The 14,485-nt window shown below is 39.6% G+C and overlaps 1 protein-coding gene across 6 annotated transcripts in view; it reads left to right on the top strand.

Moving 5' to 3' along the window:
• The window catches only part of ehbp1 (EH domain binding protein 1), a 140,692-nt gene extending 128,599 nt beyond the window's left edge, over positions 1 to 12,093 (top strand). For all 6 annotated transcript variants that reach the window (XM_082142728.1, XM_082142727.1, XM_082142729.1 and 3 more), the window contains 4 exons: positions 3,480 to 3,579; positions 4,548 to 4,621; positions 10,555 to 10,669; positions 10,969 to 12,093. In XM_082142728.1, the coding sequence (XP_081998854.1) occupies positions 3,480 to 3,579; positions 4,548 to 4,621; positions 10,555 to 10,669; positions 10,969 to 11,059 (380 nt within the window). In that variant the 3' untranslated portion in view covers positions 11,060 to 12,093. The remainder of the gene's footprint in view (positions 1 to 3,479; positions 3,580 to 4,547; positions 4,622 to 10,554; positions 10,670 to 10,968) is intronic.
• The last annotated feature ends 2,392 nt before the right edge of the window (positions 12,094 to 14,485 follow it).

Raw genomic sequence — 14,485 nt, 5'->3', positions numbered from 1 at the left:
AAATCAGCTGGACAAAAGTGCTCAAACAGCCAAAGAGGTGCACCCAGAAACAAAAATAGCATATTTCGGAGTTAAACGGGCACTGCAACACTATGAAAATAATTTGATTTGGTTTAAACTGTATTGCCTGTGTAAACTGTCTAAATTATGGCATTTATTTATTTAATTTTTTTACATAATCTTAAATCAGATTAATTTAAATATAAAAAGAAAAGAAAAAACTTCAAGGCTAAGAAGATTTTATTTATTTATTTGGTAACACTTTACAATATGGTCTTATTTATTAACATTAGTTAACCATTAGTTAACTATCAATGAGCAATATATTTGTTACAGTATGTATTCATCTTTGTTAATGTTAGGTAATACAAAACCAGCTGTTCATTGTTTGTTCGTGTATTAGTAAATGTTTAAATTAACATTAACTAAGATTAATAAATGCTGTAGAAGTATTGTTAATTCTTAGTTTGTTACCCAAGTAGTTAACTAATGAACCTTATTGTAAAGTGTTACCATTTGTTTATTTATTTTTGCTTTGTACTTTTTGCAATTTCAGGACATCGGTTATTTGGGTCGTCCCCATCAAAGGTCATAGTTTAAGTGTTGGCACTGTAGAATGTGTTTTTCTGTAGAATGAGAGTGTTTGTGTGCGTGTTATTTGTTTTAGTGGTAAAGCGAGGACTTCTTTCATGCTGTCAGGGCTCTGTCAGTGCTGACGCTCAGGCAATGGCCTCCGGGATGCAGCTACTAATCCGTCATTCCCTTACAATGTCACACAAGCTTAATATTACCATTTATTATTTGCTTGTTTCATTTGACTGTGCGTCGCTACAATGACCTGTCACTGCACACTTTATCCCTTCCGAGCTGCACTATTTAAAAGTTGACTACAATAATCCAGGCTTGATTCCTAAATCCGGGACCCCCTCTTTTTTTTTCCCCCTCCCGTCTACTCTGCGTTGTCGTCAAATGCAAATTTTCACACATCTGGCACTGGCAGACATGAGAGCGGCTCCCCTGGTGGAGGGCTGGGGAGTTTTGGTGGGGGTGAGTGACAGGGCCGTCGTCCCACCGGGGGCAGCCGCTGGCTTTGTTGTGGCTAGCGGATTTGTCTCTCTCACATGACCAGCGTCACAGTCACATGGTGCCAAGCAACAGCGTGATGGAAAAAAGATCCAAGGTTTAAGTTCCCACATCAGACTCTTATTGAAGATCCGCCCTTTGTCACCCCCACCCCGTCCTCGTAATGGCTCTGTGCACACAGACAGACTGTCATTTTGCTTGTTTTTTTAAACATATCCAGTCCTGGCTTCTGATTGGTCAATACAGCATGCTGAAATCCATGATATACCGGTAGTATAATTTATGGCTTTGTTCACCTGTTGCATAGCAACTATATTATCTAGATGAAAATGTCATTCAACAAAATTTTTTTTTTTACAAAAAATGTGTGTCCTATTATATTTAATATGTAGTAACTATTTTTTTTTTTAAACAATAAAACACTGAAAGCCATGCTGTAATATGAATGTAGTCACAACTGAAGCGGTTGCAAGCACTCTGCTGCACAATATACGATGGCTTCTCATACTTTATTGATTAAGTAACCTTTTTTGGCAGTATAATATGACCATAAATGCTAGGTATAATTGTCTTTGTGTTTGGCACTACAGTTACAGTAAATGCACATCAAAGTCATCCAGGATCACTCAGATGCGCAGATCTTTATTTAATGGTGTAATTCTCATCTTAAGATCTACAAAAATTGATCTTAAAGTCCTCACATCAGTCAAAAGACTGAGCGTGTTTGTGTACAGATGCTAATTCTGTTGTTGATGCTGTCAGGAACAGACAGGTATCACAGGAGCATAGAGTAGGTGATGTGATTACATAAGCTTAAAGGATCTTTCATCTTTTCTCCTCTTTCATCCCTCTTCAAAGACATAATTAGTGTCACAAAAATGCTCAGAATACTGACATCGGAGTCATTCTTCCTGAACCCACTTAGCCGGTTTACCTCACGGCCCAAACTACCAAACCCCACAGTGTCTGCTTACCTTTGATACCTTCTGAGGTCAAATAAAGTTTTGAATCGAGATGGCATCGCTTGGTCAGACAAAACCAACAAAAGGTGAAATCTTTGTCTCCCAGAATGTTATCAACTTGCTTTGTCATTTTCCGTTTTACATAAAAAACTAAACTTTTTTCTATTTTAGATTTTTTTTAATGTAATTTATTCCTGTGATGGCAAATCTGAATTTTCAGCATCATTACTCCAGTCTTCAGTGTCACATGATCCTTCAGAAATTGTTCTAATATGATGATTTGGTCCTCAAGACACATTTCCTATTATCATCAATGTTGAAATCAGTTGTGCTGCTTAATATTTTTGTGGATCCCATTTTTTTCAGGGTTCTTTGAGTAGAAAATTCAAAAGATATCTTTATTTGGAATATAAATCTTTTGTTGCATACGTAAAAATCTTTACTTTCACTTTTGATCAATTTAATGCATCCTTGCTGAATAAAAGTATTTATTTCTTTAAAAATATTCAAATATTACTGACACCAAACTTTTGAATAGTAGCATACATTGCACTCCAGATATGCAGACAGCTGTTTTTTGCCATTAGAATTAAACGAAGTAATTGAGTTTCTTACTTGTCATACATTCAGCCCCTGAGCAATGTGCGGGCCTCCACCTGTAGTTTCCGACTGTGTAAGTCTGGCATCCACACATGTAGGCCTAAGGCACAGGACATGTGCTTTTGGATGGGATCGGATCTGAAGCTCTGAGGCTGCACAAAGACCTGGAGTTGAAGCTTTAATCCCAGTCAGCGGAGGAAAGTAACCAGCCTTCATTAATCCTGCTCTAATCCAGAGGCATCTCTGTTTTACTGACAATGCCAGTACCTTCTGAAGTGTCTAATATGTGGCTAAATATGGTAGTGAACACGCATCTGGATAGCTTCCTAATGTGCGTGTCAGTCTGCGCTGTTGAGAAAAGCCTGTCAGATAATCTCATTTGATGCACTTTATACTCGTTGGAGGTGTGAGAAAAGTGCTTAACTTATCCGTTCCAGAGAAAGTCGGTCAAAAGTGTGCGTGTTCCTTTCTGTTAAGGTGCGTGTTTAAAGGCCGCTTTGGAAATTAAACTGTTGTATTGAGGTATTTGTGGAACTTGAATGGTTGGCTAATTCATATTTACAGACATCTAGCGTGTCTGGGTAATTAGTGCACATTTTTTGATGACTATAAATAATTTGTGGTGATTTCTGAGCAGTCTTTAGAAAACAGAATGAAATTGTAATGTTAAATTCTGTACTCTTTTCTTTTGAAGATATTTATTTTAGTTGTATTTTTCTGAAGCAGGCCTGCTAGCACCCACTTACAGCCCACTGGGAGTCCAGAATGATGTTTATAATATGACAAGAATGTTATAAAGTTTTACATACTAAGTTTTTCTGTGTGTGTCTTCAGGGAATAATAAGGAAGAGGAGGAATCCATGATGCAGGAATGGTTCACGCTGGTCAACAAGAAGAATGCTCTGATCCGCCGACAGAACCAGCTCTCTCTGCTGTGAGTTAATGTTTACTCTTTCTCTCTCTCTCCCACCCTTACCAATGGAAGCTGTGGTCTCTGTGCACACACACCTATAATATGTTGAGACCCACACTTGAAATGATTTTCCCAAGAGACCTGAGCCCAGTCAGAAGGTCGGGCCCCTCATTCACTTTCACCCCTCCCCCGGCGGCCCTCCACCGTAAAGAGGACAAAACGGCATATCAGTACGGACGCGTCTGCAATAATGTGATTTCAAAGACTGTATTATTCCACCCATTATGAGAATTGGATCGACCAAAAAAAGAATTGAAAAAATGACTTCATTCACCTAAAAGAGGAAGCCATAACAATAACCCGCATATTTACCCTCTTTTTTTTAACTGCTTTTGCAGTTATTATTTTTTTTTGCCTCAAAAGATAATAATGTTCATTTTTGAAACCTTTCATCCTTTTCTTTAAAAGTGAGAGTGAGACGTACAGAAATCTGGGCGGCTGTTCATTCTGTATAAAGAGCGACAGAGAGAAGAGGAGAAGAAAGAGACAGAGTTTCAAAGCTCTCACAAATGACAGATTGAAGTATTCTAATCACATTATATCACTGGAAAAGGGCTTTTTAAGTGCTCAATTAAAAGGGCCTTGATAATTTCTCTTTCTTTCATTTCTTTTTAGTCACCGAACAGGCTGTGAAGGACAAATTCTATTAGGGACAGAGTTAGCTCATTTCCAATACATTTGAAAGTGGTGAAATTTAATTTGCTGCGTGATACCCCACCCGTCCGCCCGCCCGCTTATCCCCCCCCCCATTCGCCATTTCCCCGCTCTCAGTCCCCTCTGTTCCGGTTTGTGTATCGCTTATTTGCAGTAGATTAATGTGAGGTAGGGAAGGTGTTGGCGAGTTCACGAATCAATGTTTATTAAAGGTTTCTTTAAGTGTTTAATGATTTAGTAATTAACATATTGATGAACTTTTACAACTTGCCCAGGGAAAAGGAACACGATCTGGAGAGACGCTTTGAGCTGCTGAACCGAGAATTAAGGGCAATGCTGGCGATTGAAGGTAAGAGGGAGTGAAAGAGGGATTTGGGGGTGAATTTGAGAGGCGCTCTGTGAAAGACAAAGATCCTCTCCTGCTTAATTAAACCTGCCCGCGACGTGCTCTTTGACACCACCGACATGGCTCCGCCCACCAAGCTCTGATTTGAAAACACTACCCTTTAATAATGTAGATCTTACAAATTCACCCTGGGATTGTACACAAGATATACGATTTGCTCTCAAAATCACAAGTATTACAGCCAAAAGTGCACATGTCATTTCCACATCAATATTAAATCTCTGTAATGTGCCCCGGGGCGCCGGAGGACGCGCTCATGTTTATAAGCTTTTTGAGTGCGTGTAATACAGACAGGTATGGAAAGTAAAAAAAATAATAAAAAAATAAAGCCTATTGTGCTGTATCAAAGTTGTCTGGTTAAGTTTAATCCCTTTGACTGTGTCCTCTTTCGCAAAATGAACCTTTTACAATCAATGCAAATTGATTTTACAATTCGATGGTGACCCTCTCACCCCTTGGCTAGCCATGGTAATTTCTTTCTGCACCTGATAAGCTAGCTGATCCATCATAAATCAATTCTAATTAGTTCGGAGAGGTTGACAGTGGACATGAATAGCCAAGCAGAGAGCACAGCTCCCCATATTGTGATGCTGCCGTTCGCCACACACTTTCTCACCTCCAGGGCTCCGCCGAGGCAGATCAACACGGTTCATCTCAATATTTTGACATGCTTCTGTCTTGTTTCTGAAAGATTCCTCCACGCTGAGAGTCACCGTGATACTGAACGCTTAATGCTGAGCCCGATATCGAGAACTAATAACGTTCAGATGTTGAAGTGCCTCGGCCTTGTGTCCACTTATCAGTGAACATGGAGTGAGTTCCAAATATTGGTCTGGATGTGCAAGGGTGATGGGGTCCGTCCACAGCAGTGGTAATTCAGTCCCTGCTGCTTGTAACAACCCTATCAGTCCACACACTGCTACCTGTTGAATTATCACTCGCAGTTATTTTCTCTCTCTCTCTCTCTCTCTCTCTCTCTCTCTCTCTCTCTCACTTTATCTCCCTTGCTCCCTCTCTCTCTCTCTCTCTCTTTCTCCCATGAGGCCCAGCACTTGGCATTCAGAGTCAGGGTGTTTCTGAAGCGAGTCAGAGATAGTTCTGAGCTGCTGGTGAGGAGGTTCGTGCATCAGTTTCTTATTTGGAGCCCCGACGGGCTCTCGCGCCCAGGCAATGCAGACAGGTAATTGCTGATTTGCTTGGTCAGCTGATGACATTGGAAGTGTATCGGCTGAGGCGTTCAGACACACACAGTGCACACTCTCTCGCTGATAGAGAAAAATACTCACCCTCTTCGACCCCACGACTGTGCAGAGGAGAGTCTACAGTCAGTGTGACCTGGAGATGAGTAATATTGAAGGCTTGTATAGATGTCATGGAGAGGTTTGGGTAGCATTTAGGGCATTTTATGTATTTTTTAACAAAATGTCAAGAAGGATTTGTTTTTTCCATTATAAGGTGTCCTTAAATGTTGTTTTTATTCTAACTTCTAGAAAAAGTAATTGAGATTAGAATTGAGAATTGTAATTGAGGTGTACAGTTTTACAATGTACAGGTGTACAATTTACATTAAAATTTACAATTTACATTAAAATTTATTGAAATTCATTCATTTTTAACTAGAAAACTAAAAAGGCAAAGTTTATCAAGACAAACTTTGAATGTTGTCTTAGCAAAGACTAGTTTAAAACAGTTTAAAGATTAGATAGATAAATAGATAGATAGATAGATAGATAGATAGATAGATAGATAGATAGAAATGATCTTATAAATGAGATAAATTTCAGTAAATTTATCTTCCTGTCATTCCCATTCAAATTCCAGTTCAATTTTGCTGTGGAATTTGGCCAGTTTAATTGAATTTTGAATTTTAAAAGGGATTTATTCCTTTTTAACGCATTTATTCAGATCAGAATTTGACTGACCCTGACTAGCATGACATATGGAACAACCTTTGTCAGATGGACCAGGTTGGGGTTTTTTCTTACCCTTTTTTTAATAAATAATAATACTGTAGATATCATTACTCGCTACACTTGTTGCCTGTTGCATTACACATTATTAGATCTGAAGCCCGTGGACACCAGTATGGAAAAGAATTTTTTTTATAAATTATAAAGGCAGGTTGAAAAGACGTGAAGGATTCGGTTGAAAGTGTAGAGCAAACAGGGTGAGTGTTAATGTCAGCTAAACGATAACCCCTTCAGTCTGCGCTCTGCTGTGGGGAGGCAAAGAAAAGTGCCGAGGCCTTCCACAATATGCCATGACTCCTATTTCTCTGCCTCCAAATTGATCCTTTTTGCCCTTTTTATCTGCCTGCCATGCACACACGCTTTCTCTCAAATTCGTCTTTTTCCCCCTCCCCTCTCCCTATTTCTTTCTTTCCTCAAATGCGGTGCACTCCGGGGCGTTATATTTGAAAGTGGACGCTCCTTTTTGCTGAGGGATTTCTGCATAGGTCCCCCAGTTTTGTTGTTACGGTTTTATATGATAAGCTTTTTTATATGTTTAAAATCAATATGTAATCCTGTGCAAGGGCTTATCCCCCTACAACCCCATTTGTAAATCTATTTGAGCTTTGTTACATGTCTGGGCTGCCGTATTCCTCAGATTGATTGGGTGCAGTGTGAGAATCCTATCAAATGGCCGGCTTTGATGATGTTGCAAACTCTTTCAAGATTGCTAGTTGACTGGAACTGGAGATAAGGCGAGACGACACTTTCTCATTCTACACTATTCACTGAAATCTGTGTTCATTTCCATTTAGCCGTTGCTTTCTGCATTTGACTCTCAATATCCACTTTTATACAACAGCACCTAATAGATATTTATATTTGTGTAGTCTCCTGATTCACACAAGTTTTTCGTGTTGTCGTAATATATTCTGTTTTGATTTTTTATAATATTATTTTTTGTAATATTTTTTAAACTGTTTTTATTTAATTTGGGTGATAATATTAAGTTGTTGGCAATAGTTGATATCAAGGGTGTATAATTTTACTGAAATAATTTGCCCTTTTTTCAGGATTTTAACCTTGTGTAGGTAAAGTTTTTTCCATTTAAAAAAAACAAATTAGTAACATCGCTCATATGCATGCACAGAAACACAAGATGCAGATTAGTGATTCAAAGATTTATTCAAAGACAGTGTGTATATGGTTTGTTTTTGATAGTCACTTTATTTGTATCTGATGTAGTTTGGGTGTAGTGTGGTAAGAATCCAGGGACTGTCGTCCCGTCACCCTCCTTGTCATGGTTCTCCATGTTGGTCTTTGTCTCATTCCCAGCTGGCCTCTCTCCAGCTCCATCTTACGCTGGCGCTCCCAGCCTGCCCACTGCTTGCCTAAATCTGCTGTAATAAGATCATGCATTTTTCCCTGGATTCCTCCAACACTACTTATTTCCTGTTATTTCTTCCAAAAAAAAAGTTCTAACCAAAAAAACAACAACTCCATTCAGTCCAAAAGTTTGCTCCGTGTGTCCGTACACTATAGCGAGCAGAGCGGGTGTGTGAAGTTTGTGTTTAGTGATCTTTCAGCAGAACTCTCAGAAGAAGCTCTGTGTCTCCTGAAGCTGCCGAGCAGGTTGCACTCTTGAATAAATTTTGCTGTGGAGGAGGGTCATGGGGATTTGAACCAGCGCATTCTTCTGTGGGTTGTGAGTGCTCACATGGTTACCATTGGTGTGCATTGTTAGGGTTATCTGAATAAGCACCGACCATGTGAGTTTTAACGTGATTGCCCAGGGCGATGAGAGAGAGAGAAAGAGGGGAGTAATCCAAAAAGGATTGAACCCCCCACCCCACCACCACCACCACCACCACCAACTCCAAATAGTCTTCATCCTTCTCTTCTTCAAGGGAAAAGAGAGGAGGCAGCAGCTTCCGTTAGTGTTTTTTTGGCGAGTTGCGATGGCTCGTTTACTCTGCCGTGTCCCATGCGTCCATATTCATTGTTTACCTTCTTAATGAGGGGGGCGGTGCCGCTTCCACTTGATTGACAGCTGCATGCGGCCTCTGCTGGAGGTGCAGGGGAGGATCTGTGGCTTTTTGGCTGAGAATGCTGAAGGGGAACAGGAGGAGGAGGTAAAGAGTCGAGGGGCTTTTTCTCTTTCTCTCTCTACCTCTTTGGGACATGCAGGAGAAGTTTTTGTTGGTCGTAGCCTACCCTCCGGGCAGGTCTTTGTGAAGTAGGCATTGTCGTTTTTGACGGAGGGGTAGCAGAAACGACAGAGCGAATTAAAGAGGAGGGTCGTGAAAGACAGAACGTATGGAGAGCGATGCAGGATAAACAGTCTGGCCTGTAGGATGTTAAATACGGTCAGCACTGCAGGCGCACAGGAAATGGCTGGCCTGTGTCACATTGCTAGCATAACAGAAAATTAAACTTGATATTTGTTCTCACTTTTGCAAATCGCTAAATCGCTTTTTAAAGAACAATGCACCTTTTTTTTTCATTTTCTTTCCTGCAGCTTTTGTGCAAATTTGGCAAATTTGTTAAAGCTGAGACAAATCCTCTCAAATATTTAGCATTACTCTCTCTGAAGCCTAGTGTCAGAACACCAAAGACTTTCATTTAGCTGCTGGGGACCAAATAACTTTCAAATATTGGAACTGTGTTCATTTTGCCACCGCGGTTCACTTCAAAGGCGGAGAGGTTAAACGAGAGCGAGGAGCAGACCTTTCGGGACCAACGACTCTCTCAGCACCACACTGCAATTTCACATAACATATTTATTTTTAATGAAGTACATTTATTTCAAGTATTGACTTTTCAGAAGGCCGAATGTGCGTTTATCTTTCTTTTCTTTTTTTGATAGAAATTGGCGGCTCTATATAATAAGAGAAGTTGATTTTGTATGCGTGTATTTTTGTGAGTCTATGTGCATGAGGGAGCGCTAATAAAGCAGTGTAAAGACACAAGTACAGTCTGTTCTTACAGCGGGCTGAAGAATAGGCCCGGTAAGATAACTTCCCCTTGGCTGTGAGCAGGGCCCTAATCTGCACTGGTATCAGTAAGGCCTGATCTCGTCTGCCTGGCTGATATTTCAGACCTGTTGTTGGCAGAGGGACATGAGCAGGTCACCTCACAGAGACCTTTGCTAAAGTTACGCGCCTTTTATACATTACATTACAAAAAAAATACATATACAAGTACATTTCTTCCAGATTATGGAACTCCATGTTTGTTTAAGTGAAAAAATCTGAATTATAATGTACTTATGGACAGATTTTTGGCTATTTATTCTTAGTGTGAATCTTAATGTATTCATGCTATCATAAACGCGTCAGTGCGTCTCTTTGGGAGCTGTTTTGAGGCGTCTGAAAGCAGTTAGTGTACTTAAAGAACCTCGCATTCACGCATAGTGTACCTCGCATTCACTCGCGTTATCAGATCCTTTTAGTCTGAATTCCACCGTGCGGCTGCTCTCCATACAGGAATCTGTGGGTGCCCTGGTACAACTTCACAATAACTCCACAACAGTACGGGCTACGCTTTCTTCTCTGAATATTTTATCACGGGACAGTGATGTCTTTCTCACTAAAACCCAGTATATGACGTCTATGTCTTTAAAGGGATGGTTCACTCAAAATGTACATTTCTGTCATCATTTGCTCACCCTAATGTCATTCCAAACCTGTATGAGTTTCTTTCTTCTGCGGAAAAGAAAAGAAGATAAAACAACATTGAGATGTTTTATAATATGTTCGTTTTTGATAGTCATACAGGTTTGGAGCGACATGACGGTGAGTAACTGTGATTTTCAGGTGAACTATCGCTTTAAGTCCCGTTTCCTGGATTGTGTTGGAAGGTGTTGTGAGGTGATTAGTGATCAGCTTTTTCTCTAACATTCTCCCTTGTTTCCTCTCCATCTACCAGACTGGCAGAAGACGGAGGCACAGAAGCGCCGAGAGCAGCTGCTGCTGGATGAGCTGGTCATACTGGTCAACAAACGTGACGCGCTGGTCCGAGACCTGGACGCCCAGGAGAAAGAGTAAGTCCTCCTGCTGCAAGGCATTGTGGGATTGCTTGATTAGTCCTTTAGGCCCTGTAGCGTGGTTCAGGGAGGGTTTAAAGGCCAAAGTTTGCAGTCACCCTCATTCTCTTTGCCACTGAGCATGTTTAGGTGTTTTGTGGGGGGGATGGAGTCAGGCAGAGAGGGCTTGTGAATATTTCAAGAGCTGAAGCCATTCAGACAGAGTACAGGTCATAGGTGGTGGAGGTGCAGGTGGCATTCTCCTGTGTCCATGTGTGTGACCTTTGATCCTGTGTGTCCTGTGTGTGTGTCGGCAGGGCTGAAGAGGAAGATGAGCACCTGGAGAGAACCCTAGAACAGAACAAAGGCAAGATGGCAAAAAAAGAGGAGAAGTGCGTTCTTCAGTGATGGTCATTTCCGAAGCAAAAAAGGAGCAAGATGACGTGTACGCTACAAAGTCTTGAAATGTATTTGTGTCATAGAGACTACAGCATACACTTTATTATTGTTGTTTTAAATCTTCATATGTTGATCTTTTTATTATGTAAGGGCTGAAGAACTGCTGAATGCCCTGAGATGCATCCTGTTTCATTAATACAAGAGAGATTTATTGTTTCACATACACAAATTCAAACACTTTGTTATTGTTTGGTTTGTTGGATTTCACAAACAAGGTACTTGAAGAACTAATATTTGAGGAGATGCAAAAAGCTGTACAATTTCGAAAACTTTCTGACTAAATGGTTAAATCCATTACAATTTAGATGAATCTGAACACTAAGACATTTGCAGTTTCTTTCTTACAGGACATTATAACTCAAAGTTTCGGTACAGCGCATAAACTGGGGACATTTCACAATCTGTTTGTGAATAGGATTGGGTTTCAAAATCATATCACATTTCAGTTTTAAGAAAATCTATCAGCATGTTCTCCTCTAACAAGAGCTGAAATGTTTTAATTACTCAACTTTCTATGTGTAGAATATTTGTGAAGGGGAACTTGTTGCATTTAAAAAAAATGATTTTGTGTTTTACTGACTTTGTTTAATATGTTTACCAAACATTTTAGAGCTTTCTTTAGTGAGAAGAGTGAAATACTGCGAGTGCTTAAACAGAAATAAACGGTCATGTTGTACATTTCATTTCACTGTTTGAGGCTTAAAAAAGCATGGAGAAAAAACAACTTTATTTTCAGAAGCAGTCACGATCAGAGTAATTTATTACTGTTTGCTTTTATTACTGTTTGAGACGTTTTTAAAGTAACCATCTTCACAATCTTGTACATTTGCTCAAAGACTTTAATATTTATTGTATAGTTAGAAGGGAGGCTTTTCTTGTCCGCATATTTCACTTCTTTATTGTACGAGCATCACCGGTTTATTTATTCAACTGTACTATAAATATCACTGTTCAATAAAATTCAAAATGATTTCATACTCGAATCAAGCAGCAGCTCGTGTGGTTTTGGGTGTTGCTAATGGATTTGGCCTTGTTTTTCTAAAGAAAAGTGTGTGTCATCGTTTTTCAGCTGATACTGAATAAACTTAGAATTTGAATTTTAAAACACATTTATTTAATTTTGCCGTTAATGCAGTTCTGTTCGTTTTTATATATTTTTTTCCAAATAATTGCATATTTTCTTCTGTCATTATTGAATAGATTTGCCTGTCTACATGATGTTTAACCTAATGTCTTAATCACTTTAATCAATGATGTTTTATTTTTCGTATGTTCTGACTGGACTGACGTTTCTGACTCTCATTACTTTAAAACCCATATGAAGTCGCACTATGACTAAACAAGACAGACGATATATATATATATATATATATATATATAATATCAATTAATAAAACAATTTACAGGCACTCGAGAGGGACATTTTAGGGTTATTTCTAAATGAATGTTTGCGTTTTGTTTTGTTTGAAGTCTTTCCTCTGAGGGAGATTAAGGCAGAATCACTCCGTCCAAAGCATCTGCTTTCCCTCAGACACTTAATTCTGAGCCAAACAGTCATCACCGCAGCTTCGCGTCCTCCATTTAACGAGCAAAATAAGTTTTGACAGCTGACGTCCTCCCTTAGCCCTTCTAATACTTCCACATTCATTTGCTGACTGGTTGGGTCTGACTGTACCTCCATTTCCCCCCCGGGCGTTTTGTTTTTGTTTTTATTATTTTGCAGTTATCACAAATGACTGTAATCTTCTGAATAGGAGACACTTACTGGCGTTCACAAGCCATTACACGGCGGCGGAAAGGACATTTGTTTGTTGCCTTAACTAATCGGAGAGTTTTAGCCTGTGAGATGCTTGAAACGCATGTCATAATTTTATGCATTAGACCTGTGGCGAGGTCCGTGTAATCCCGATGAGACGGTAGCGTGGTGTTCATATCCAAATGACCGCTTTGAACTGTTCTTGAGTCCATTCAGATGCTTAATTTAATACAAGGTGTGTATGCATACATCTGATTTGTCCCCGTGAAACGTGGGATGGAATAGGCTATTAATATTTTACTTTTGGAATACGCTTAAAGTAGTCTGTCTTTTTAGTGCACTTTTTTACAAGTAGCTCTTAAAACGCTCAAACTTTATTCTTTTTTGTAAAAAAAATATATATATATTTGATTAAATTATTTGATGCATTTGTGGTTAAGGCTATTGTATTAGCCGATATCGTAATTCAGTAAATGTTCTGTTTCAGTCAAGCAACTATTGAAAGTTTAGATTGTCTTATCTCAGGTATTTTCTCTTCATTTCACACACTCAAACACAAACGTGAATAAAAATAAAAAATGTAAAAAAAATCGAACATATTATCTGGGTAGTTCTAGTTCACACACTCACATACAAGTGACATTGTCAATATGCACAATTCCCTCCTTACCTGATTGTTGTCCATTTTGCCAACTGTTGTTTTCAGGCTTAAACCAATAGTGTATGTGGGAGAGAAAAAAATGAATAAATGAAAGCTTTTCGAAATAAATGTTCTTATCACAGACAAAAAGAAAAGAGCTATCCAAAACAGCGTCGAGAGCAGGACAGCATCTCAGCGCGAGCAGAGCGCGCGTTCTGTGGATCCAGCTGCTTTGAAGTCCACGGCCTGACTTCAGGTGTTGAGCAGTTGGACTTGACGAAGCCTCTCGACCGCCGAAAATCCTTCCCTCGTCCTAAAATACACCGGAGGAAACGGTACCGAGCCTTCTGTACGAGCTTCAATATCGTATTTTATGCATCATCGTTTTAATAAGGACCGACAACATCGCCGACTCGCTCCCATCCTGCCGGCTAAAGAAACCAAACTTTTCCCCCTCCTCTTCTCGCCTCCTCTAATCCCGAGATTTACGAGCTCAGCATTTAGAAAATTCGACTGCAATTTGGGATTAGACAAAATACTCTTATTACAAAAGCTTCTTGCAACCTGATAACTTGATACTTGTTCGGGGTTTATCACGGGGTCTTAGCAACATCAGGGCCGAAAGAATAAATCAGCAAACAGACAAAATGCAGGAATAGGCTAGTATATTTCTTTTGTGTGTGTTTAAGGATCACATTTTATTATTATTATTGTTCGTGGATATAGTTTAAGGGCAGGTGGAATCTGCCTTTATGTGGGGCTGGAGGCAGCACTTGTGCTTTAAACAGGCGGTATAAACATTTAATATGCGCATTCCCTGTCACCGTACTTCTCAGCAGTATCCAATAACTTTCCCTTTAGTTTTTCCGCGTCTATTGACGGCTAACAGCAGCATCTCTGTTATTCCCAAGAGTACTTTTGTCGATGACTTTGTTGATCTATAGAAGAACGTGTAAAGCCGCCCGGTCTTTGATTGGAT

Source organism: Leuciscus leuciscus, assembly GCF_965113295.1.
Source record: "Leuciscus leuciscus genome assembly, chromosome: 17".
Classification (NCBI taxonomy): domain Eukaryota; kingdom Metazoa; phylum Chordata; class Actinopteri; order Cypriniformes; family Leuciscidae; genus Leuciscus; species Leuciscus leuciscus.
The sequence above is the reverse complement of the archived record's forward strand: the minus strand, read 5'-3'. Positions and strand labels throughout refer to the sequence as shown.